Consider the following 26,155-nt stretch of genomic DNA (forward strand, 5'->3'; position numbering starts at 1 on the left):
GCAAAGGACTGTTACCCTGGCCCCAGTAAGAGATGCTGCTGAATAGAAAATGCCTTCATTTGCCACCATGATTGACAGTCAGCCCTGGAGACAGGGCAGTGAGGAGGAGCGAGACAAACCCGGTCCCTGCTTTCCCTACTTAGGGGCTGGTGGAAAAGGGAAGTAAGGAAGCCGGGTGGTGGCGCACGCTTGAAATCCCAGAATTTGGGAGGCTGAGACCGGAGGATCATGGTTCGAGGACAGCCTCGGCTACTTAGTGAGGCCCTTTGCAACTCAGTGAGACCCTGTTTCAAAATAAAGAATAAAAAATAGGGCAGGGGGTGTAGCTCAGAAATAGAACACTCGTGGGTTCCATCCCCAGTACTGCAAAAAAAAAAAAAAAAAGAGAGAGAAATAAAGGCCGAGTGTCATGTGTCATGGTGCACATCTGTAATCCTAGCACTTGGGAGGCTGAGACAGGAGGATCTCAGGTTCGAGAACAGCCTCAGAAACTTAGTGAGGCCTTCACAACCTAGAGAGATCCTGTCTCAAAAAAGAAAAAGAAGCCGGGCGTGGTGGCGCACGCTTGCAATCCCCGCACTTGGGAGGCTGAGACAGGAGGATTGCACGGGTTCAAAGCCAGCCTCCGCTACTTAGTGAGGCTCTCAGCAACTTAGTGAGACCCTGTTTCCAAATAAAATATACAAAAAGGTCTGGGTGTTTAGCCCGGAGGTAGAAAGCCTCTGGGTTTCACCCCCAGTACCACCAAAAAAAAGAGAGAGAGAGAGAAAGAAAAAGTAGGGCTGATGGTGTAGCTCAAAGGTAGAATGCCCTGGTTTAATCTTCTAATTCTCTCTCTCTCATACACACGCGCGTGCACGCGCGCGCACACACACACACACACGCACACACGCACACACGCAAGGAGAAGAGTAGTATATCTGGGAAGATTTCCACGCTTGGACTGATGGACACAGACCAAAGGGAAAACGAGTCCACTTCTTGCTGGCGTCCACTTGCTGAGTTATATGCATATTTTCTTTATCCATTTTTATTCACTTACGTACAAATTTAAAGATATATTTTTAAACTCCCACTGTATTGGTCAGGGGACTCGTGAGAAACAGAATCAAACGCAAAGCATGCAAGAGAAGTCAGGAAGGGTGGGCAAAGTTAAGGGAGTCAAAGGGGTGTGGAGGCTCCTGAGGCCGGCTGAGGGTGGGGTCAGGGGAGGGAGCTGCACCCAGGGCCTGATGACAACTGGAACCACGGAAGAGGGACAGCCTGGCGGGAGCCTGTGTGAGTCAGCTTCCTGTCACTGTAACACATACCTGAGATAAGCCAACCGATAAAGAGAAAAGGTTTATTTTGGCTCAGTGTTTTACAAGTTCTAGCCCATAGTTGGTCGGCACCGTGGCAAGGCAGTACATCATGGTGGAAGAGCTGGGTGGAGCAAAACCACTCACCTCATGGCCAGGGAACAAAGGAAAGTGAGAGGAAGCAACTGGGGTCCCCCATTCCCTTGGAGGCTATGCCCCCAGTGACCTAGAGACCTCCCGCTAGGCCCCACCTCTTAGAGGTCCTATCACCTCCAAGTGGTAATTCCTCAATTTCCACCTTGGGGATAAGCCTTCCACAGGGAGCTTGGTAGACATACCAGAGCCACCGTTATGGGAGGACTCAGCTGTTGCGCAAGCCCCAGGGGCAAAGCCAGGAGGGAGCGGGAAAGCCAGTCCCAGCTTCCTTCCTTCCACTCTCCAATCTCCAAGGGCACAGGGAAGATGAAAGTGGAGAGTGACGTAGAGGTGGGACCATGAACTGTGCAGAGGCTGGAGGAAGGGGCCCTAAGGAAGAGAGACACAGACACCTTCCATCCAGGGGCCGTCAGGACTAAGGAAAACCATTCCTTGGAGTTTGGATGTTGCTATGGTAGAGGCATTAAACAAGAAAGTCCTGGCACAGAAGAAAAAGGGCAACTCATTACTCCATGGTTTGTATGTGGCCAGGGTACACGATGGACGTGTGTGTGTGTGTGTGTGTGTGTGTGTGTGTGTGTGTGTGTGTTACTAAGGATCAAACCCAGGGACTCTATCACTGAGCTACATCCCCAGACCTTTTTAATTAATTAATTATTTATTTATTTTTGCGGTACTGGGAATGGAACCCAGGGGCATTCTACCTCCGAGCTACAACCCCAGCCCTATTTTTTAGTGTCTTTATTTTTTGAAACAGGGTCTCACTGAGTCGCAAAGGGCCTCACTAAGTAGGTGAAGCTGTCCACAAACCACGATCCTTCAGTCTCAGCCTCTCGTTATTTTTTATTTTGAAACCCAGTCTTAGGCCGGGCGTGGTGGCGCACGCTTGTAATCCCCACGCTTAGGAGGCGGAGACAGGAGGATCGCGCAGGTTCGAAGCCAGCCGCGCTGGCTTAAGAGACCAAAAAAAAAAAAAAAAAAAAGCATAAAATAGGTCTGGGAGTGTAGCCCGAGGTACAAGGGCTTCCAGGAACCCCAGTACCACCAAAAAAAAAAAAAAAAAAAGAAAGAAAGAAAAAAGAAACCCAGTCTTGCTAAATTGCTGTGGGTGGCCTCAAGCCTGCAATCTTACCAAGACTACGTCCAGCTCTGGTGTACTCTTTTGTGTCTATGTGTGTGTGTGTGCGTGGGGGAGGTATTGGTGATTGAACTCATGAGCATTCTATGTCTAAGCTGCACCCCTAGCCCTATTTTATTTGTTATTTTAAAACTGGGTCTCGCTAAGTTGCTGAGGCTGACCTTGAACCTGTGATCTTCCTGTCTCAGCCTCCCAAGTACTGAGATTATTTGCACAGGCCACCATCCCCAGCTCTAATGTATTTTTGTTGTTGTCGCTGTCTTGTGGTACTGGAGATCGAACCCAAGGGCAGTCTACCTCTAAGCTACACCTCCAGCCTTATTTTTCTTTTGAAACAGGATTGTGGAGAGCCTCACTAAGTTGCTGAGGCTGAACCAGAACCCATGATCCCTTTGTCTCACCCTCCCAAGTACTGGGATTACAAGAGTGAGCCACCATGCCAGATTTCTAATGTATTCTTAAAATGGGAGAGGGAGCCAGGTGCAGTGGTTAATAATAACCCTAACCCTATAATTCTAGTACTGAGACTGGAGGATGGCAGATTTGAGGTTAGCCTCAGCAACTTAGGAAGACCCTGTTTCAAATAAAAAAAATTGGGCTGGAGCATAGCTCAAAGGTAGCATGCTCCTGGATTCATCTTCCAGTACCACGAACACACACACACACACACACACACGCGCGCGCGCACACACACGCGCGCGCGCGCACACACACACACAGTAGGGGGAGAAAAAAAAAGGTGGCGATGTCAGAGACAGGGACTGATGGGGATGGGTGTAGTTCATTACCATCCTGTCTATATTGATCAACCAAACCGATAACTGCCAGCTGTCCCATTCCTTTGTGCCCTGAATTCACAAACATAATGTGTGTGCATCTGGGTCTGAGGGAGACATAGTGGAGGCTGAGCAATGTTTGGATGGAAAAAAAAGTGACGGCGTTAAGCAATATGATCTTCAGCAATTGACAGCTGGTGATACGGGAGCTTTCAATCTTTTATTTTGTCTCAGGCTGGGCAGCTAAGTCTGGTGTTTAGCTGTATTTTGTATTGATTTTTGAAATGACAAAGAAAATTTCAGAAGCTGTCAAACAAACAGGAGACATTTATGAAATGAAGTTACGTTCTGCCGCAATTGATGCTTTCTCCCTCATCTATTATGGATATTTCATTAGCGATTAGTCAGAAACTTTTGACGCCGGCTTTGGATTTGTCATTTACAGCTCTCATATCAATTTCCTTGAAACATAAGAAATAACACTCGCATAAATAAAGCAAAAGGCTAAGTATGTAGGCAGAGACTGCAATACCGAAAGGAAAACATAATTTCCAAACATATGCAATTATGAAAAATAGAATAACAAAGTAGGCAATGTTTCAAATTAAGTTCCTAAATGTACATTTCATTTAAGCTTAATAAAATATCACTTCCAGTGCAGTAATACCATTTAATTATTAAAAATCCTATCCAACCGGATTAATAACTGTGTAAAAGATGCTTGTCTCCATTCCAAATTTCCCTTCACTCAGCAATCCCTCGTTATGAAGACAATCCCTCATTTTGGAATGAATTTTCTTCTGTCCCTCAAAGACCTGCTGTTAACTCATTTTTAACACTGTAAATTATTTACATCAGAAACTTGGAGCCACGAAGCAAAACAGAAACAATACCACTAACATATTGTTCTCTGTTTACTTTTCACATACTACATCTTCTTAGGCTCAGGCAGGTTTTAAAGAAATATCATTCATAAAGATGTACAACCACATTTTTTTTTTTGGTACTAGAGATTGAACCCAGGGGCATTCTACCTCTGAGCTACACCTCCAGACCTATTATTTATTTATTTATTTATTTATTTATTTATTTATTTATTTAGTGTGTGTGGGTCTGGGAATGGAACCCAGGGGCATTCGACCTTTGAGCTACACTCCCTGCCCTATTTTTTATTTTTTATTTTGACACAGGATCTCACTGAATTGTGGAGGGTCTCACTAAGTAGCTGAGGCTGGCTCTGAACCTGCGATCCTCCTGCCTCAGTCTCCCAAGTACTGGGATTACAAGCGTGAGCCGCCGTGCCTGGCTGTATAAACATGTCTCAAGGAAGAAAACCAGCCTTTGCATGTGCTAGGCCCCTTATACACACTGCGCATCTGTTATCTTAATTACTCCTTGCAGTTCTGCCAGGCAAGTATTATTGATCCCATTTTACAGATGGGAAAAGAAAGGCTTGATGAGATCACACGGCCAGTAAGCAGTAGGGCCTGTCCGAAGTCACATGCATCATGTCACCATTTTGGACTTTTCCCACTAAATCATGCTGTTTAATCAACTTGTAATAATCACCTACTATAATTTCCAAAATTATTGTTCACGTCAAATTCCAAGGCCTTATGATTTGTCTTTCCCTATTGGATCATTAGAAACATTCGTACCTGACCAGCCAAGGGGCCAGCCTCCTCCATGACACGCGCTGGGAGAGTTTCTGAACTGATGGTTTTCCTACTCAGTGGCCTGCCATGGAAATTCAATGGCGTGGAGGAAGGGTTGTGACTCCATGGTAAGATGGGAAGAGCTGGAAGTTTCTGTCCGCACTTAAAGTGTGTTTTTGAAGCTATTGTTGTCCTGTCGCGGCTGCCTGGGACTCTGGTTATGGGCATCTTGGCTTCAGGACACCAAATAGTGAGAGCTCAGGGCTCAGTGGGATTGGAGGGGGTGGGAAGACTGTTTTATTGGGCTTCAGGGCCTTTGGACTTAGGGAGGAGCGTTGGTGAGTCACCTGAGCACCGTTTCTAGGAAGGTTGAATGTCGAGGCTAGAAGCCCCGGACTTTGGGAGTCTGTGTGTGTGCATGGGGTATGATATGCCAGGTGTCCTTTCTGCTCATAGAGAAGGAGAAAAGAGTCATGGAGATGCCCATCTGTTCTCAGTACTATTAGCTTCAGAAGTTATGAGACATTGAAGGGACCTTGATCTGCAGACCCCAGGCCAGACCAAAAGTTCTGTCTGACCAGAGCAGGCTTCCTGCGTGCTCTCTACCTCCAGGCACAAAGCTGGCTCACTGTGGGCCCTCGGCATATGCCCTGAGGACCTGGCCTGGTGGTAACTTCGGCATAATTCATGAAGGCAGTAGTTTGGTCATTCCTTAGCTGCTGAGCATTGGGAATGGATGGGAGAGGCGGGACATGCAAGGGCCCCTTGGAGGTGAGTGCTATCAACCCGAGGCCCAGGTTTATTTTTTATTTATTTAATTTATTTTTAAGGTACTGGGGATGGAACCCAGGGGCATTCTACCTCCAAGCTATATCCCAGCCCTATTTTTTTTTTTTTTTTTTTTTTTTGGTGGTACGGGGGTTCCTGGAAGCCCTTCTACTTCTGGGCTACACTCCCAGACCTAATTTATTTTTGGAAACAGGGTCTCTTAAGCCAGTGTGGCTGGCTTCGAACCTGTGCCATCCTCCTGTCTCCGCCTCCCAAGCACGGGGATTACAAGCATGCGCCACCATGCCCGGCCCCGGCCCTATTTTTTATTCTTTATTTTGAAACCGGGTCTCACTAAGTTGCAAAGGGCCTCACTAAGTAGCTGAGGCTGTCCATGAGCCATGATCCTCCTGTCTCAGCCTCTCAGATGCTGGGATTGTAAAGCATCCACCACCACACCCGGCTCCAGGTTTATTTATTTTTAAATTAGTTTCAGGCTGCCAGGCGCAGTGGTGCACGCCTATAATCCCAATACGTGAGAGGCTGAGATAGGAGGAGGAGGATCACAGGTTCGAGGCCAGTCTTAGTAACTGAGTGACTTGGTGAGTCTGACTCTGTTTCAAAATAAAAAATAAAACCGAGATGGAGATGTAGCTCAGAAGTAGAATGCCCCTGGGTTCAATCCCCAGTAGTGCAAGGGAAAAAAAGTTCCAGACTTATAGAACTGAGAGGCATGGGGAATCCCCTACACCTCCCTCTGTGCACCTCACTTCCCTGCAGTTAACCTCCTACGTTCCTATAGTAGGTTACAATTAATGAGCCCTGCTTCTGTTTCTTACTATGTGGTTATTAGCCAACATCTATAGTTTGTATTAGGGTTTCCTCTTTGTGCTAGGTAGTTCTAGGGATTTTGAGGAACGCATAATGTTACGTACCTAAAATTACAGTACCATCCACGAAGACTTCCCTGCCCTGAACCTGCAATGTGATGTACCATCCCCTAGGAGTTTTTTTTAATCTCCATTAAGCAGAAAATAAAAATAAGAAAGTGAGAATGAATATTAGACTTGTGTGTGCACATGCGTGTGTGTGGTACTGGGGGTGAAACCCAGGGGCCTTCTACTTCTGGACTATACTCCCAGACCTCTTTTATACTTTATTTGGAAACAGGGTCTCACTAAGTTGCTGAGAGCCTCACTAAGTAGCTGAGGCTGGCTTCGAACCCGTGTGATCCTCCTGTCTCAGCCTCCCAAGCAGTAGTGGGCTTAAAAGTATGCACCACCATGCCTGGCAATATTATATTTTTAATAGACTATGAACACGGCAGACACGGTGGTACCTAACTATAATCCCGGCTACCGGAAAGGCTAAGGTAGGAGGATCCCTAGTTTGAGGCCAGGTTGGGCAAGTTAGTGTGATCTGTCTCAAAATATAAAGGGCTGCCAGGTGCACACTTGTCTCAAAATATAAAGGGCTGTGGTGGCGCACGCTTGTAATCCCCGCACTTGGGAGGCAGAGACAGGAGGATCACGCAGGGTCGAAGCCAGCCGCACGCGCTGGCTTAGGAGACCCTGTTTCCAAATAAAAATGTAAAAATAGGTCTGGGAGTGTAGCCTGGAGGTAGAAGGACTTCCAGGAACCCCAGTACCACCAAAAAAAAAAAAAAAAAAAAAAAAAAAAAAATATATATATATATATATATATATATATATATATATATATATGGCTAAAGATGTAGTTCAGTGGTAGAGTGCCTGTGGGTTAAATTCCCAGGTACTACAAAAAAAGAAAAATCAGCTGAGTGCTGAGGCACAGGCCTACAATCCCAGCGACTTGGGAAGCTGAGGCAGGAAGATTGAAAGTTTGACGTCAGCCATAGCCATTTAGTGAAAGCCTGTCTCAAAATAAAGAACCACCATTACCAACATTACATATACATTCTAGGACATGGACCTGGGCTGGTGAACAAAATGCATGACGCTAGGTAAAGAGTCGGAGAAGGTGAATAGACAGAGTCACCGAAGGAGAGAGTGGCCCAAGATCCCTTCTGGAGGAAAGACTAAGGAGGAAAGAAAAAGAAAACCATCACTGAGCGATGGCCATGTTGGACCTGGTGCTTTCTGTATATTAACATTAACTCAATCCTAGCAAAGATCCCACAGGGTACATTCTGTAATTATGTTATGAATCAGGAAGTGCAAGCTCAGGGCTTGCGCCTAGTAAGAAGAAAGATACAGAAAGAACAAGTTGGAGCTGGGATTGGAATCCAGGCAGCCCAGCTCCAGCAACGGTGCCCTCAACCTTCGTCATCTGTTCTCACTTTCAGGGCAACCCCTACGGAATAGATCAGTTAGGATTCAGTTATGACAGGGGAGGAACAGTGACTCAGAGAGGTTAAGTAACCAGCTTAAAGTCGCTCAGCTTAAAAAGGGACACAACAAGCTTAGGGACTGCACACAGGTTTGTCCTCCCGATGCCCAAGCCTATGCCCTCTTCTGGCCCCTTGCCTCCTCTGAGACAGAGTGGGTGAGAATTTAGTTCTTTTCTGTAGCGTGGTCCACTCATTGTTCCAGGGAGCTGGAGGGAGGCCGTTTTAAGAGAAACAGTGACAGGAAATTTGGTCTATTGTTTTAAACAAGGGGTGCAAACAAGTCTCTGCTTTGAAGTGCTGAATAACAAATTCCTCAGGGAGTGGAAAGGCGAGAAGCTACAAGGTTCTTGTGCTGGTGTCAAATGCACTAGGCTGGGGGACACCAGGGGAAGAGGCGACCTGGGAGAAACTGGGGCACCGTTTGTTTGAAGAAAATGGGTCTTAAATAGATCAGGCTATGGAGGACAGTGAGCTGGGGCCAGAGGGTCATTTCTTCTTTTCCTTTTTTTTTCTCCCTCCCCCCAAAGGAACCTTTTTTTTTTTTTTTTTGAGAAAAGCATTCACAGGTGGGGGTGGAAAGCAAGCAGTTCAACAGTAAAGCGCTCCGGAGCAGTTCCAAAAGAAAACAAAACCAAACCCCACCACCTGGTCTGACTTGGTTGGTAATAAAATGCTATCGGATAAAGGGAGCTTGTGTAAACTAATCCCACCTCCCACTCACAAGTCGGTATTAAATTTAGGAATGGGAGAGTCTAAAGATACCGACTTGGAATTAGTTGCAATTGCTTTGCTAAACTGCCCGCCTTGGACTCGCCTGTCCATGACCCCTCCCTTCCCATCGTGGAAGCCAGAGTGGGATTGTTAATCAGATACTTCCCCAGACAGTCCATTAAACCAGACTCCCCTAAAGTGAAGAAGTAAGAACCGTCGGCAATTAGCAAGTAGATTCCCAATGAGGACTAGGAAAACACACCCTTCCCGGTTGCTCAGATTGCCAAACAGCCCGTCTGGCTGTACTTAAGGGGGACTTTCCACTCTCTCCATTGTCTCTCGTTTGCAATCGATGTCTCATTCAAGACTGAGGTCAAGTTATCAATCTTTGTTATAGATGCCCTGGACCAGGGTGTCTGGAGCCTCCACTGCCACGGAGAGATGTCTGGAGACAAAACCTCCACCGCGAAGGACTGCTGGCAAGTAGGCTGCTGCCAGGTAAGACAGGGATGGCTCCTGGGCGGGCAATACCCAGGATGGCCTAAAGGGGTGGGAGGGAGACTCCCTGTCGGACACCCAGGTAGGTTCTGACCAGGTCGAGGCCCAGGTATGGCAGAGAAGCTGCATGAGGTCTAGGGCAGTGCAGAAAGCACAGGCTTTGTCTCAGTGATAAGTCCCATTGGGGAAGCACCTTTGCTCTCCTGAGCCTCAGTCTTCTCCTAAATAAAAGGGGCACGGTGCTCGCTGCCCAGAAAACCCACTGCCAGGATTAGAGATGGGTCTGTTGAAAGCCTCGTGGATAATAAGCACTCTGATGAGGTGGTTTTACAGGCAGAGATGACTCTTCTGGCTGGGGACTGCCCCTCTGGCCTACCTCAGGGGTCAGGAGGTAAGAGTGAGGTCCTGCCTGGCTCTGTTTTCCGATTCCCCATTCAGAGTTCTATAACCATTTTATTTGGGAGAGGCCTGACCTCCAAAGTCCTCTAAGGGGAAAGAAGTCTGAGAAAGGGGTATGGCCGAATGACTGAATGGGAATGGATTTCCCTGAATTCTCATGAGCAGTATCTGGCAGCCACAGAAACACACTTGGGTGGAGTAGGGCTTTCGGGGGGGGGGGGGTGTTTTGTCTCCATTGGGATAACTTTTCCATTGGCATATCAGGTGAGCTCAAACATGCTTTTGATGTCTCTTCAGCTAGATTTTTATTTTTATTTTTTTGGTACTGAGGATTGAACTCAGGAGAATTCTACCTTTGAACTATACCCAGAGCCCCATTTTATTTATTTTTTATTTTGAAACAGGGTCTCACTAAGTTGCAGAGGGCCTCACTAAATTGCTGAGGCTGGCCATGAACCCGTGACCCTCCTGTCTCAGCCTTCCAAGTACTGGGATTACAATTGTGGGCCATCATATCTGGTTTCCCCAGCTATATTTTAAGCTCTCTCCAGGGCATGAGCTGCTATGCTTCATGTGGCTTTAGGTACACCCCTGCCACCTTGCAAAGATACCTGTTCTGACACAAATACCCATCCCTGCCCCATCCCACTAGCCTGAGAGTGCCTTCTTGGGGAGCAGAAGTCGACTTCATTTTCACATCACCTGTGAGAAAGCAGGGAAAAAGCAGGGAAGTTCATTTCTCGGTATGTGCTTGTATTATCGGCCCCAACTTCAGAAATTAAAGGTCCTGGATAAATAGGCCTTGATGCTAAATATTAGGCTAGCCCTTGCCAAGGTTAGACCTACCCAAGACACATTTCATCCTGGTAATAAGTGGTTATGTTGCCCAAAACAAAGAAGGCTGAAGGGTTACAGTGCTCTGCGGCGTGAAGAATGCATGCTGGGGAAGTAAAGGCACTTAGAAGCCGGCGATGGCATGTGGGGGGTTGGGGGGGAACTCTCCCCTCAGAGCTTCTTCCCACAGCTCCTTGATGGAGAAGGGAGGCAGGACTGGGAGTCATGAACCTCACTCAGGTTGCAGATCTGGCTCAGAACAGGCCCTCAATAAATCGTGGTTGGAGGAATAAATAAACAAGTGCATCAGTCGCTTGAGAAAGGCCTGAGATCCTATCATTAAAAGGTGACCAGAAAATTGAGCAGGTCCCTGAAGCCTGGCTGAGAAAGTCCACGTCTGTAGTTCTTTTCTGTGCTCTAGGCCTCAGTCTACCTGTCTATAAAATGGCACTGAAATCCAGCGTGTGTGTATGTGTGTTATAAAAACAAAATTAGGAAATGTGAGTGTAATGTGGGTACACGAGGTCACATAGTAACAGCTCACTCTTACTGAGCACTTACTGTGTGCAGGGACAACTCTGCACTGGATGTGACTTTTCTCATTGACTGCTCTCTGTACACCAGGAGATATGCATACCTGCTTTGGAGACTGAGGCTCAGGGAAAGGTCTCTGAAGATCATGCTTAAGATCAAACAGCTGTCCACTGAAATCGGACTTGGTGGTCACGTGCAAACCTTGTTAACAGCAAACTGCCTCTTGGTAGTGCTGCCATTTAGAGGTGACCGGAGGGGGAAGGCAAGGGTCCTTTGGGACACAGTGAGTTGGAAACAGGGACTTGCGTGGGGCTGGGTCATTGGCTGAAAGTGTAGATCCCTCACAGCGCTGTGGCACATCGTTCAGATGACAGCCCCCGCCCCCGGCCTCTACAGAGATGCCCTCAGCATCTTCCTACCCGGCCAGCCTGGGCTCGACAGCAGCCCGTGCAGAGCCCCTCCTTGTGTAGGTCCCCTCTGGGTGCATCGTGCATGCTTTCCTGAACCCAGATAGTCTCTACCTTTTCCTCCTTTGCCTTTAAACTCTGCCTTGTCCCAGAACTCATCAGTTCTGAAATTTTTTCTTTTCTTTTCTTTCCTTTCTTTTTGGTACTGAGAATTGAACCCAGGAGCGTTCTACCTCTGATCTACACACCCAGCCTTCTTTTCTTTTTTAAATTTTGAAACAGGGTCTCACTAAATTGCTGAGGGCCTCACTAAGTTGCTGGAAATATCCTCGAACCTGCAATCTTCCTTTCTCAGCCTCCCAAGTACTGGGATGATGCATGCTACCATACCAGGATACTTCTGAAATCTTTTATTCATTCAAACTAAGAATCAGTCTCAGTTTACTGCTTCAATCAAGGCAAATGCTATGGCAACATTAGCATTTCGTTGGCTCCTTTCCTGGATGTTGTCTGTCTTGTGCTTACTATAGAATTAGGGTTTTTCCCCTCCTGCATTATTTTCCAGTTCTCTCTCTCAAATAAATTGTAGGCTTCTAAGGGCAGAGACCTTGTCCACCACCTCTGTGCTTCCTTACAGCATCTGACACAGGGCTTTACTCAACAGAACAGAGAGTGTTTGGTATCAGACAGTGGACCCTCCAGCGGCATTGGGGGTATCCTGATCTGCCCCTCAAACCTCTTTAGGAAACACAAGACTCCTAAATGGCCAAACTTGGGCATCTGGCTTTTTACCTGCTGTGCCTTCTTGCCCTCAACCATAATGACTTAAATTTCTCCCAAACGCCTTTGTATTTTATATTCACCTCAATTAGTGCTAATAGAACAACACTTTACACCTTTATTGGATACTTCGTTGGACAGCTCAGAAGCATTTTACAAGAAAGTATTAATTATTCCCATTTTACAGGCAGAAAACCTGAGGCAAAGTCAAACCGTGACTCAGTGGAGAAATTAGGACATGCTCTTCCCTCTCTGTTTTCAGTTGTCTACCATAATCACTGGACTATGCTTCCCCTTCTTTGGTAGAGTTAAATTACTGTTTAGGCATGTCAAGCTCTATTGTATCCTTATTTTAAAGAATATTTGCTATTCTTCTGCAGTAGAAAGGTAGCATGTGCTTATGTAGAAAATATATCAAAGATGGAAGAAAAGATAAAAGTCATCCATGAATTCCTAGTCTACTGATACCCACTGCAGACATTTTTAGCTTGGTTTCTTTTGGCATTCTTCTGTGTACAGAGATCATACTGTTCTTTGTAGTTGAACTCATGCAATATTTTGCTTTCTTCTTACCCTAAAATAAACATTTCCCCATGTCACTACATATTGTACTAAACATATTTAATGGCTACATAATATTTCATCATCTGTTTAATGATTCCCTTATGGTTGCCCATGTGGCTCGTTCAATTTTGTTGTTTCTTAGTGTGTTTGATATTTTATCAGGAATGTCTGTGATGGGAAGATTTGCATTTAATTTTTTTCTTTAAGATTTGTGCTTTTCAGATTATGTGTGTGTGTGTGTGTGTGTGTGTGTGTGCATGTGAGTGTATATTTGATAGGAAAAATAGTTGCTAAATTAGAGGATACTTTCCTGGCTTCCTCCTACCATCTATCCCCCATCTCTGTGTCTCTGTCTCTTTCTCTCTCTCTCTCTCTCTCTCTCTCTCTCTCTCTCTCTCTCTGTCTGCCTCTGTCTCTCTCTTTCTCTCTATTTCTGTCTCTGTCTCTCTCTGTCTCTTTTTGTGTCCTTCTCTGTCTCTCTCTGTCTATCTCAATCTGTCTCTGTCTCTCTGCCTCTCTGTCTCTCTCTCTCACACACACACACACACACGTTGACATCCTCTGAGATTCTGCCTGGGTTAAAGCTAGCTACTTAAACCTCTAAAGACATTATAATACAGACTCAAAAACTGACACTAGTTCAAATATTTAATGTGAATAGAGCTTGAGGGAATGAAAAAAAAGTTTTCTATTCACTGCTAGAAATATCGGCTTTCCTATTTTTTTCCATTGGAACAAGCTTTCAGAATCTTACAAACCACACTTACCCAGGAAAAAATAATATACAATCTGACAGTGCTTATGACAAAAGAAAATCTAATTACATTTCATGAAAACAAATCTTCATTCAAATCCAACTGTATAACTGCAGAGATGTGTCATAAAGGACCTTGTGGAGAAATGGGACAATACTTTCCTTTATATTGTGACTACAACTAGGAACCCCCCCCCCACACCTCATGTCTATGCTCTCTGTGTCCTGGCACCATGGACATAGTTGTACATTAAAGATATTGGCTGGCAAACTGATATTGTAAGAGTAATGTTAATACAGAAAGCTTAATATAAATATGATGCACATGGTTTGTATTTCCCAGGAGGAAAGAAAAAGAATTAATATAAGGTCTTAGCACAGGCCTTGAACTTTACATTAAGCAAGATAATAATATTTATATAGTACTTTACATATTTCAAGCCCTTTCAAGCTACTATGTATATTCTGTGTGTGTGTGTGTGTGTGTGTGTGTGTGTGTGTGTGTTACTGGGGTGGAACCCAGGGGCTTTTCTACCTCCAGGCTATACTCCCAGACTTATTTTATACTTTATTTGGAAACAGGGTCTCACTAAGTTGCTGAGAGCCTCACTAAGTAGCTGAGGCTGGCTTCGAACCTGTGCGATCCTCCTGTCTCAGCCTCCCAAGCACTCGGATTACAAGCGTGCTCCACCATGTCCGGCAAGCCCCCCCCCCCCTTTTAGTTGTATTGGGGATAGAACCCAGAGGCATTCTTATTCTTTTTTTTGGGGGGGGCGGGTCTGGGTATGGAACCCAGGGGCATTCAACCTCCGAGCTATACTCCTTGCCCTATTTTTTATTCTTTATTTTGAAACAGGGTCTCACTGAGTTGCCGAGGGCCTCACTAAGTAGCCGAAGTTGGCTTTGAACCTGTGCAACCCTCCTGTCTCAGCCTTCCAAGTGCTGGGATTACAAGCATGCACCACCACGCCCAGCTACTATGAACACTCTTAATGTCTAGTGATTCAGCAATGATATTGGTGGGAGTTATATAGAATAAAATTTATTTCAATAGTGTACAGGAAATGTGTAATATATTCGTGGGCATCTCATTAAGAGTATGCAAAAAGGAAAGTTGAGATGTGATTTTCTAATAAACTTTAAATATCAAGAAAACTTATATTTGAGCCAGGCGTGGTGGCACACGCTTGTAATCCCCGCGCTTGGGAGGCGGATACAGGAGGATCGCGCTGGTTTGGAGCCAGCCTTGCTGGCTTAAGAGACCCTGTTTCCACATAAAAAGTAAAAAAAAAAAAAAAAAAATAGGTCTGGGAGTGTGGCCCGTGGGAGTGTATCCCGGAGGTAGAAGGGCTTCCAGGAGCCCCAGTACCACACACACACACACAAAAAAAAAAAAAAAAAAAAAAAAAAAAAGAAAGAAAGAAAGAAAGAAAGAAAGAAAAGAAAAAGAAAACTTATATTTGAATATGTTTGTTAAAAAGCTTGGATGGGAGGCTAAGACAGGAAGATAGCAGGTTCAAGGCCGGCCTCAGCAACTTAGTGAGGCCCTTCAGCAGCTTAACAAAACCCTGTTTCAAAATAAAAAAAATAAAACTCTGGGTGTATGTTAGAGGCAGAATACCTTTGGGTTCAATCCTCAGTAGTGTAAAAAGTAAAGAGAGAGAGAGAATGATTGATTGATTAGAGCTAAGGGGTTAAGTGGCTGATGAGGTAGGGTTTGGAAGTTTAGGTGGTCATGGGAAACAGATTTTCTTTAGAACTTGGAGTCCTAAAACCATGAAAAGTGGAGTCCGTTTATTAAGATGTGTGTTCAAAGACATTCCGTCTGAAGGACCAAGTTGCATGCTTTTTTGTTTAAGAAAAGCAGAGAACAGAATATAATCTTTTGAGGCGTAGAAAGTTGCCTATAGTGAGTATTATTGACTTATACTGCCCAGAAACTGGAGGCAAGGTTAAACAGTAGAATAGAAATGAAGTCTTTGAAAAGTCCAGAAAGGGTCTTGGAGACGGAGAAATGCTTTCACCAGAGAAAGGCAGGGGAGGTGGTGGTGAATAGGAGAGTCTACTATTTAGAAATCATTATAGTTGGTTCTTACAAGTTTGGCAGGTTCTTGGTACAATTATATAACTACACATACATTTGGCGTATAGAGATGAATTATGTACTATACGTGTAATTACATGCAGCAAAATGTGTACTTTTATTTGGTGGGTATTTACATAGTACAGTGAATAGTGTACTTAGAAATAATTATCATAAAGTATTATTTTAAAAACAAAACAATTAAAAGTAGTTTGGTTTTCTTGAGCTCAAAAAAAAAAAAAAAAAAGAGGTCTGGAATTGTCCTTTTATTTATTCTAGTAGTTGATGCCAAACTGTTTTGGAAGGCAGTTACCAAAGGCGAAAGGAAGAGCAATTTTCCCTTGTTATTCATACTCTTTTGATTTAAGGAAAAGGTATTTTCAAATTTAAAGTGTCTCGAAACTTCTAACTTTTGATATTCCTAAATTCAAGACATTTATAAACAGAGTCACCTTGAACAAATACCTTGTTATAATTTTGAATTTCTGTATTTGTAAAATTGAGATTCTCTGCTGCACATGGTGGCACACACCTGTAATCTCAGTACTTGGGAGACTGAGACAGGAGGATTGCTGGTCAGTGAAACTCTCAGCAACCTAGTGGGACCCTATTTAAAAAAAAAAAGGGGGCTGGGGAGGGTAGCTTGGAGTCAGAATGCCTCTGGGTTCAATCCCCAGTACCCCCCCCAATGTGAATTGAAATTCTCCATATGACTTTAGAGTATGATAGTATGATTCTTTTTTTAATGATAGTAATGCTGTTATGATTATTTTGAATAAGTTATGGAATAGCTTTTAGCATTATGTATTAGTTCAGGTTATCTGAAATATTTCTTATAAGACTTTTTGAAGTCAGTTCTAGTTTGGATACAAAGCTACTCATGCAAATGAAGAAAGGTTTTAGGATGAATCTCATGATTCTTCCTCTGAAATATATCACAGGATAAAAGAGTTCTGAATTTTTTTGTAGTTTGGTAAAAACTCTAGATAATTCCTCAACTTTTCTTGAGGAGAAAATGTTTTGGTGAATTTAACTTTATGAATCTGTGATAAATAAGGTACCAGAACATAAAGACTATGTGTGTGTGTGTGTGTGTGTGTGTGTGTGTGTGTGTGTGTGTGTTAGTATCGCTTTTTTAATAACGCCCTACAGTGTAAGAGACATTTTTCAGTTTGGGAGAATTACTTGATGGTTGATTCCTTCATGGATTTAGGTTACATTTGCATTGTTAAGAACAATCAGTAAACTTGAAGCTTTTAAAACTCAATGCATTTTTATTTCTTGGGGCTAATGAAGGAGGGCCATTTTAGTAATAAAGCCTTGTGGTACTTTGGAGAATTTACCAATTTTCACCTTAATTGATATAATAAACTATACGTGGGTAGTGGGGGAAAAGAGAATCTACCAATTCAAGGAGGTTGAAGAAGATGCTTTACAGTTTTCTGTGTTATATCCTCGGCGAAGTCACTTAGTTGTTTGCTTTTTAAGGCAAAATAAAATGGGTCACAAAAGGGATTTAGGAATTCTGAGCTCATATATTAGTTATTTAATCGCCTTATTTGATGCTAAGCTCTATTTCTTTTAAAGATGTCAGGAACAAATACCAATCTAGTTCTCCCCCTGCCTGATTACTGGGGGCTTACTTCTGAAAGCTTGGGCTGGGGAATTAGTCATATACTTGGGAAGGGTGAGCTTTCTTTCCCTTAAGGGAAAGCCCGAACATTAAAAAGTGACCAAATGCCTTTGGACTGTTTTTCTTGGGCTTCATTCTAAGTGATATCAATTACATGTCAAGGTGCTTTTTGGTATGGGGCCAGTTATCTTGCTTTCTCACACTGTGCTCTGGGAGGTCATAGCCATTATTGTATTATATTTGTAGGCGCCAATGGACTTTTAAATTCTAAAACTTTTTCATTTTCTAAAAAATTTTTTGCAGTACACATTTTTGCAGATCCTCTATATTAGGATTATAGGGGTCCTCCTGAGATTTTACAAAGAGGAGACTGAAGGTCAATCTTGAAAAGAAGGAGAATGAAAATAGTTTTTGGAAATAGATTTAATTTGCTCTTTTTCTGTCTATATTTATAGCTCAAGAAAATGTACTTTTAAGTTTTTCTGTTTAGGTCTTTTCAGATTATTTCACTCAGCCACAGTGATTTTTGATCAGTGGTTTATCCTGAATACTGTTCCTTTTTAAATGGTAACATTTTGCGTTGCTGGCAAAGTTATCCTAACCTCCCTCTCCTTCCAAAGCAGTAAGGCTTGTATAACCCAAACTCAGGTAGAAGTCTATATTTTATTTAAATATAGTTTAACATCTGAACCATCCAAGGTAGTGTTTCTCTACAAAATCAGGCTACCCTGTAAATAACATAAACATAACCAGAAACGTAACAAGGGCATTTAGTACACATCAAATTTGTTTCTAAAATATTGCCGTGGATTCAGACCCCTGAATTCCAACCAGATGTACTTCTGGAGTATTACACAGGTCATATATATTTCACTTTTTTTGGTTCAAACCCAGGGGATCGACACGATAATTAGATTGAGAACATCTGTACCAAATCCAAACCATTTCCCTGATCCTTCCCCACGGGAGGATTATTTTTTTTAAAGTCCCTGCACATTTTATTTGTCTACCCCCTCTAGGGCACTTGCTGGGTCTGCCGCCGCGCACACACGAGGGGAGGCGGCGGGCGGTGCGGGGCGCGGCGGCGGCGGCGGCGGGGAGCGGCCCGCGGTGGCCTGGGCGGCGGCACGTGCGCGGGGCGGCCGGCTCGGGCGCCGCTGCCCTCTACCGGGCGGCGCGGTCGGAGCTGCACCGAGCCGCGGCCGTGGGCGCTCGGCTCCCGGCCGCCTCCCGAGCCGCCGGGGCCACCAGCTCGGGGGTCCCGCCCGGCCCTGCGCCCCGCCAGCCGGGGTCGAGATGGGGGCGCACCGCCGGCCCCCGCCCAGCACCCAGGCGCCTCCCCTCGAGGGCCAGCCGGACCGGGCGCGCGGGCGTTCCCGAAGCCCCCGGGACTTTCACTTCCTGGCCCTTCCTTCAAAACGCCCAATTCACTCCTCTGATCAGCGCTCGAGAGTCGAACTCCGCTGAAAACACCACCGTTTCCCACTTGCACGCTTTATTTTGTACCCCAGACATTTTATTTACATGTAATTTTCAAGATTAAAGAAATTGGGGATTTGTTTTAACTAATGACACGTTAAACGAAGCGCGGGCGGGTAAAAGTTCAGCATTCCTCCTGGAAACGCAAACTCGCACGCGTGTATAATCCATGAAAGACGACGAGCACAAAAACGTGTGCTTTTGGCCAGGTTTCTGCAAAATACAGGGGGGGGGAGGGAAATGCAAAACAGAATTAATTTTTTGGTTTAAATTTTAGCATTCCCGCAAACTTGGGACCGCGCTTTCTGTGTTGAGCGGGCGCACCCACACTTTCCAACTTGCTACACCCCGAGAAGTAGACACCGCGGGGTCTGCGCGCAAACTTCCCCGGTGGCTCGCGGCAGCGCGGCGCGGCGCGGCCCAGGCTCTCCCCGCGGGCCTCGGCGGCGGCCCGGGACCCCGACCCCCGGCCCCCAGCCCCCCGGCGGCGGCGGGAGCCTTGAACGCTTGCAGCGCCCGAGGGTCAGGGCCGCTTCCCCCCGACTCCGCTTCTCCCCGACTAGAAACGCCGCTCCTGGCGCTGAGGTCTCGGAGCCCGCGCCGGGCGCAGTGGGGGGGGGCGCGGCAGGTGGTCGCGGCGGCCGGGCGAGCGGGGGGAGCGCGGCGCACGCCCACCACGGACGGCCCAGCGGCCCGCGCCCCCGCCGCGGCGCCCAGGTGAGCGGCCGGCGCCCGGCAGCGCCCCCTCGGGGCCGGGCGGAGCGGGCGGGGGTCGCGGCGGCGGGCGGGGGTCGCGGGCGGGCGGGCGGGCGGCGGCGGGGCGCGGCCGCGCCCCCGGGCTGCACTCCGGCTCCGGCTCGGGCTCGCCGTGGCCGCGGCGGCGGCGCCGTGAGGAGGAGTCCGCGTCCGCCGTGGCGGCGGCGGCGGCCCGCTCCAGGCCGGGTTTTGGCGCCGCCCGCCTGCTGCCTCCTGGCGGCTCCTGAACTCCAGCCCCCTCTCTATCAGCCTCTCACTCCGTCTCAATATGTCTCAAGATGGCGGCCAATGTGGGATCGATGTTTCAATATTGGAAGCGCTTTGATTTACAGCAGCTGCAGGTCAGGCTTCCCCGCGCTCGGCCGCTCGCCGGGGTGGGGGCTGCGGGCGGTCGCGGCCTCCCCCGGGGCGCGGGGCTGCGGCCGCCGGGGGGCCGCGGCGGCGGGGAGGAGGGGGCGCCGGCGCGAGCGCGGCCGAGTCGGGGACGAGTCCCTCTCGCTCCCCGGCCCCCATTGATAACTCGCTTGATCAGAAATTGATCCTCTTTGTTCAATTCATCGATCAGCCCAAGATGGCGCCGGGAGCCGCCGCCGCCGCCGCTGCCCCCGGTGTCTGCCCCCACCCCGGGCGCCCCCCCGGCCCCGCCGCCGCCGCCGCCGGCGCTGTCGCCGCGGGACCGGGGAGGGGGCGCGGGCGCGGGCGGCCGCAGGGGGCGCGGCGGCGGCGGCGCGGCGCGGCGGGCGCCCGGAGGGGCTGCGGCCCGGCGGCGGCGGCGCCCGCCCGCCCGCGCCCCCGGCCCGCCGTATTCCCGGGGAAAGTTTGTGGGGAGTTGCTGTGGGGGTGAAGCGCCTGCCTCTCCAGGAGGAGCCGCCGCCGCCACTGCCGCCGGCGCGGCGGAGCCGGAGCTGGTGGCGCTGTGGTGCCGCCGGCTCGGGGGAGGGTCAGAGCGGCCACCGGCGGCGCGGCGCGGCCGGCTCCGGCCAGGCGGCGGGCGGGCGGCCGCGCTCCCTGCCCCGGCCGGCCGGGCCTGGCCGCCGCCCCCGCTGTCAGCGGCCGCGCCGCGCCGCCGCTCGGGCCGCCGGCAGGCTCCCGGCGGGGACCCCGGCTTGTTTACGTCCCGGCGCGCTGGGGGCCACCCGCGGGCCCCGCAGCCGCCCCGCTCTTTTGTGTGCCGGCGGGCGGCGCGGGCCTGCCCCCCGCGCCCGGGGACCCCGGCGGGGCCGTTTGGGGAACTTGGCGAGGGGCGGCCCGGGCCGCAACTTTGCCGGCGCCAGGCCCCGCGCGGCGCGCAGACGGCCCGGCCGGGGGGCGCCTCCTCCGCGCACGGCCCTCGCTGCGCGCCCGGGACTCGGCGGCCACCGGCGAGCGCCGCTCCGCTCCGCCGCGTCTCCGGGACCGTGTCCTGCCTGCAGGTTCACGGGCGCCATGGAGCGCGCGGCGGGTCCGCTCCCGGGTTCCCTCTCCGCCCGGGTTGTCGATAGCAAAGCCCGGGGGACCCCGCTGGACTGTAGCGTGCGGGGCCGGGGTCCCGCCGCCGAGCCCCGGGCGCCGCCGGGGGCTGAGGCTGGGGCCCCCGCTCCGGCGCCCCTGCAGCCGCCCGGCCCGGGGGGCGCGTTCCTGCCTGCGGCCCCCCACCTGGAGGAGCTGCGCGTCCTCGGGGTCCGCCCCGCACGTGCCAGCTCGGCGCTCGCCGCGCCTAGACAGCCCCCGGACCCCGCCAGGTGGATGTTGTGTGTAGCCGGAGCCAAGTTGAAGGTGAGCCGAGCGGCTTGGGGGCCTGAGGCTCCTGAGCCCAGGGAGCGCGGGAGCGGCGACGGCCCTGTGGCTGGAGAGGGCCCAGGCTAATGTTGTGCAGGGAGGGGAGGCGGGGGTGTCCCGCAGCGGCTGCTCCCAGCTCTTAAGTGTGCGTGAAGGTGAACTTGGCTGAACTTTCCGAACCCTGAGGACTGGTGGTAGAGACGGACCGACCGCATCTTTAAAAGTAAAAGAAAATGAACTCCCCTTGCAGGATTGTAAGAAAAGAGGCCGACTGGCTTAAAACAGACTTAAGTGGAGTCCGACAACTTTAATTGTATGTGCTTGTTTTCTGGCCTTGACCACGTAAGAACGATAAAGCAGACTCATAGTCGTTATGAAATTTCCTCAAATTTCTCGCTTAACTAGGAAGAAGACTATGTGAACTATGTATTTCCGATAAGATTAAAACTTAAAGGAGTTTGAGTATTTATTGACTAAAATAGATTACTCCGAAGTGTCTATTGTGTAAATTAGATTCCTGAATGTAATGAACACAGCCGAATGGCATTTTTGATAAATTGTTCTACCCTGTTTTAGTAAAAATAGCTTCCTTTTACCATAATTTAATTCCTGTGCTTACTGTAAAACCCGTTGTGGAGTTTTAAGAGACAAACCTTAGTATCCCCCCCCCACCCCCAAATGTGACCTCCTAGCTTACTATCAGCGAAGTGTCTTTTTTAATCGTTCTGGCAGAACTGCCTGAAAATAGATATAGTTTCTAGAGTTTTTAGATTTTGTGAACTTGGTATAAACAGTCCTCCCACCCCCATCGATTAGCTACTTCTTTAGGGGATCTTGGGGACATTTAATGGTTTGGCTTTAGGATCCAGTTGAAAATTTCCCTTGCAGTTTACTTAAATGAATTTTATGTTGATCTTGAAAACAACAAATAAAATTCTTTGAGTATCCTTCTTTATGGAGTGTCTGTTGCCTTTTGGTGGTAGATACCGGCTTGGCCATAGATGATCTCCTATGACCGCTGCATGGAATGTTTGAAAATGGCAGTTGAGCCCGGAATGTCAAAGTTCAAGTATGAGACCAGACCCGTCCTTTCTCTGGACCTAGTGAGGCCTTTTAGTTGCTGTCTGTCTTCTATTCCCTTAGAGCCAAGGGGACTGCTGTTTGAGTGAGAAGTCATTAGTTTCATACTTCTCAGCTTTCAGACCCCCTTCAACCAAGATCTGGCTGCCTGCTGAGCCCTGTGTGTGGGGGTGTGGCCTTGAGCTCTGAGGATAAAGAGGGTGAGACAGGTCCAGGTTAGAGACCTCAGGTGGTCTCTTGAGATTAGGCAGTTCTGGGGCATCTTCAGCACCTCAGTGAGCTAGGACCAACTTCTTGTCCCTTTGCTTCATGGGTCCTGAAGCCACTTGAGACTTGCGATGAGCACCCAAGGAGCGTTTCTGAAGATTGTGCTCTATTTTACTTCCCTTTTAAGTCCCAAAGGCTTGTGGTATAGAAGTTTCAGTGCTTTGGCATTGCTAAGACTAGTTGGACAAGTTTTTATCCGATCACCGACTCGTAAAAACCAGACTTTTTTTTAAATAAGAAAACACCATTGTATAAATTTATCATTTAAATACAGCTTTGAAAGGAAGAAACTTCTTAAAGCAAGTTTGTGTAACTCTATGTGTTAGTGGAGCTCTGAACTTTTGGGTATGGGGCTTCCCTTGGTGGCTCTTTAAGGATCCTTTGTAAGCCCTAAAAGTTGTCCTCTTTTGTCAGGTGTGGTGGCACACACCTGTTATCAGTCATAGTACGTGGGGGTCTTCTGAGACTGGAGGATTGCAAGTTTGAGGCCAGCGGGGGAACATTGCGAAGACCCTGTTTCAAAAAATAAAATAGGGTTGGGGGTATAGCTTGATCGTAGAGTGCCTCTGGGTTCAATCTCCAGTACTTCTTTTTCAAAATTAGAAAATGATTTTAGCCGGGCGTGGTGGCGCACGCTTGTAATCCCCGCGCTTGGGAGGCAGAGACAGGAGGATCGCGCAGGTTCGAAGCCACCCGCGCGCGCTGGCTTAGGAGACCCTGTTTCCAAAATGAAAATGTAAAAATAGGTCTGGGAGTGTAGCCCGGAGGTAGAAGGGCTTCCAGGAACCCCAGTACCACAAAAAAAAAAAAAAAAAAAGAAAGAAAATGATTTTAGTTTTGCCAAAAGTCCATTTTCTGGTTGCTGTTTTCTTCTCTTATGGAAGTATGTATGTTGCCAACTGCCCAAGACTATTCCTTATAATAAGTGTTATTTTAATTAAAATGTCCCGGCTAGTACCTTGGATAGGATGCCGAATAAGCAAATGAAGCTGCCCAAAGCTCCTGGTTTTGTTTTCTTCGTTCTTTTAATGTCGGTTTGGGTGGGGGAAGGGTTCATTATCAATTGCTTAAAGTTTTTGTCTGGGTAAAAACATAATTTTTTTTTTTCCTTTCAGTTCAAGTCAGTGTAGGAGCAGAGTTAATGTATGTAGCAGCTCCTGATGCAGCTGGTACACAGAGGCCTTTTGCCTGCATCCCCAATTCCATGTGTCTTCTGTCACTAGTTAGCTAACAGGAAAGTTGGAAAGGGGACAAACAGCCTAGTCCTCTCAGGAATTATTCTCTCCTAATCCACCGAGCTAACCTTAAGAATGCTGTCTGGTGACCCCATTGAGCTCAAGACCTTTAATGGCTGTTTAAAACGTCTTTTCCGTGTTGCTATTCAATTAAGAAAAACCTACTAGGGTTTGTGTGGGAGCTGTGCAGACACTGTAGTTTGTGCTCTGTGATCCCCATTAACAATCAGATCTGTTCCTGGGCTGTGCTCACAGTCTGTATCTTAGAGAAAACAAGACTAGAAGTAGAAAATCCATATTTGTTTCAGCACCACAGTGAAATAAAGGAAGAACAAATTTGTTAGGGGAAAACTTGTAAATTTTTTAGATGGAGAAATTCATCATATGAAAAACCCTATAGAACGAGACTCAACTTCTACGAGTTTCCCTGTTATATAGTTCACACATTTGGCTGACATAAATCTCATGTATATAATAACCAGGTGTATCTCCCGGGTTGTATCATAAATGGTACATAGGGTTACTATAAAATTATTCTAACATATAGGATTGTGAGTTACAGTAGGGATTATTTGAGACCTATTTAAAGTTATTTAATATGTAACTTTAAATATATAATTGCTTTCCTCTTGAAAAGTCTGATTTTTATTAGTAATTGTCAAAGACAAAAATGCTTCTACCTAGTCCTTTTGTTTTGTCTGAACCTTTGCCTTATCACATCAGAGAGATAGTTTTGGTTTCAACTGAAATTTCTCTGCCTCTGATTGTTTAAACCAGACCCTTAATCTTATTTTAACGCTTTAAAATGTTCAAAAAACCCGGAAGAATTGTTTTGTATAAGTAGCAAATGAATGTAGTTTAAACACTCAAGCAATTCTGGTATCTAATTGGAAACAGGTGGAATTCTTGGAATCTTGTATTTGAGTCTTTTATAGCCAGGCACAGGGACATTTTTTTACTTTTTGTCGGCGTTGTTTGAAGAGTGGCCCCAGAGCCTCTCATTGTGCCCCACTGCTATTTACCTGGACGTTCCAGTCATGCTGGGTGTGTTAGGAACTGGCTGCCTGTGAACGCCTGGACAGGGAGAGAATTGCCATGTGTGTGGATAGTGGAGTGAAGAAGGAGCTCTGCCGGTGTAGTCAGACATGCAACTTATTATCCATGCTATTTTATAACTTATATAGCAAAGAAATTCTGAATTCATTTTCTCCTCTGATTTAATATACATTTATTGACCTGAGCATTTGACCTTTACATTTTGCCATACCCTGATGAATGATGATTTAGTGTACAGAGAGAATTTACTTTCCCTAAAGGTTCTACATATAGAGATATATAAGCTTTAATTGCAAAATGTATTAACTTGTTTGGGGGCATATTTTAGTAAAATACTAATGGCGGGGCCCTCTGAATTTTCTAAGTGATTTTTCCTGTTCTGGGTTTCAAGATATGCTCCTGAAAATCAGCCGATAGTCCCGCTCTTTCTCTGTTTCAGAAGCCAGTTTTTAGTTGTGTGTAGGTGTTGAGTTTTTTCTGAAGAGGACAACCAAGATTTGTTTTGAGCTGCTGGTCCTGCTGCAGTTTTGGCTTTTCAGCAGGGTTCTGAGAAAGCAGGTGGAGGAGAGGGGCTGTCCCTGAAGGATAGTGTCCTTGCAGGAAGTAGACTAGAGTTGATGGGGGGCTCTGCTGTTGCCCTCTTTTATTCTGCTCCTGAAGCAACTTTGACACCTGGGTTGCGACTTAAAATTTTTTTAAAAGGTACTTACACTATAGCCTATTCACAAAATCTGGCACAGTTTAATTGACTTGAATATACAGAAGGTGAATACTGTCATTGAAAGACATCTAATTTGTTGCCAACTCCATTAAGAACCTTTACTTTAAAAAGCAAACAACTCTCTGATAAAAATAACTTTCATGCTGGTGTGGTGGCACACACTTGTAATCCCAGCATTTGGGAGGCTGAGATTGGAGGATCGGGGTTTGAGGACAGCCTCAGCTACTTAGTGAGGCCCTCTGCAACTCAGTGAGATTCTGTTTCAAAATAAAGAATAAAAAATAGGGCTGGGGGTGTAGCTTACAGGTAGAATGCCCTGGGTTCCATCTCTAGTACTGCCAAACAAAAACAAAAACAAAAACCCCACAAAAAAACAAAAAAACTTTCATTCTTGCTATAATTAAATTTGGATAAGATAGTGTTAATGCACAAAATAAAGATGGT

General features: G+C 47.0%; 1 protein-coding gene across 17 annotated transcripts in view; it reads left to right on the plus strand.

The window, feature by feature from the left end:
• Window positions 1-19,872: 19,872 nt before the first annotated feature.
• The window catches only part of CUX1 (cut like homeobox 1), a gene marked incomplete at both ends in the record, with an annotated part of 398,444 nt that continues 392,161 nt past the window's right edge, over window positions 19,873-26,155 (plus strand). For 12 of the 17 annotated variants that reach the window (XM_080702661.1, XM_080702646.1, XM_080702647.1 and 9 more), the window contains one exon: window positions 19,873-19,935. In XM_080702661.1, coding sequence (XP_080558787.1) covers window positions 19,873-19,935 — 63 coding nt within the window. Of the gene's footprint in view, window positions 19,936-21,019; window positions 21,350-26,155 lie in introns of those variants that run through there. The other 5 variants (XM_080702651.1, XM_080702652.1, XM_080702653.1 and 2 more) reach the window with 2 other exon arrangements.

The sequence above is a fragment of the Muscardinus avellanarius genome (assembly GCF_963383645.1).
Source record: "Muscardinus avellanarius genome assembly, chromosome: 10".
Classification (NCBI taxonomy): domain Eukaryota; kingdom Metazoa; phylum Chordata; class Mammalia; order Rodentia; family Gliridae; genus Muscardinus; species Muscardinus avellanarius.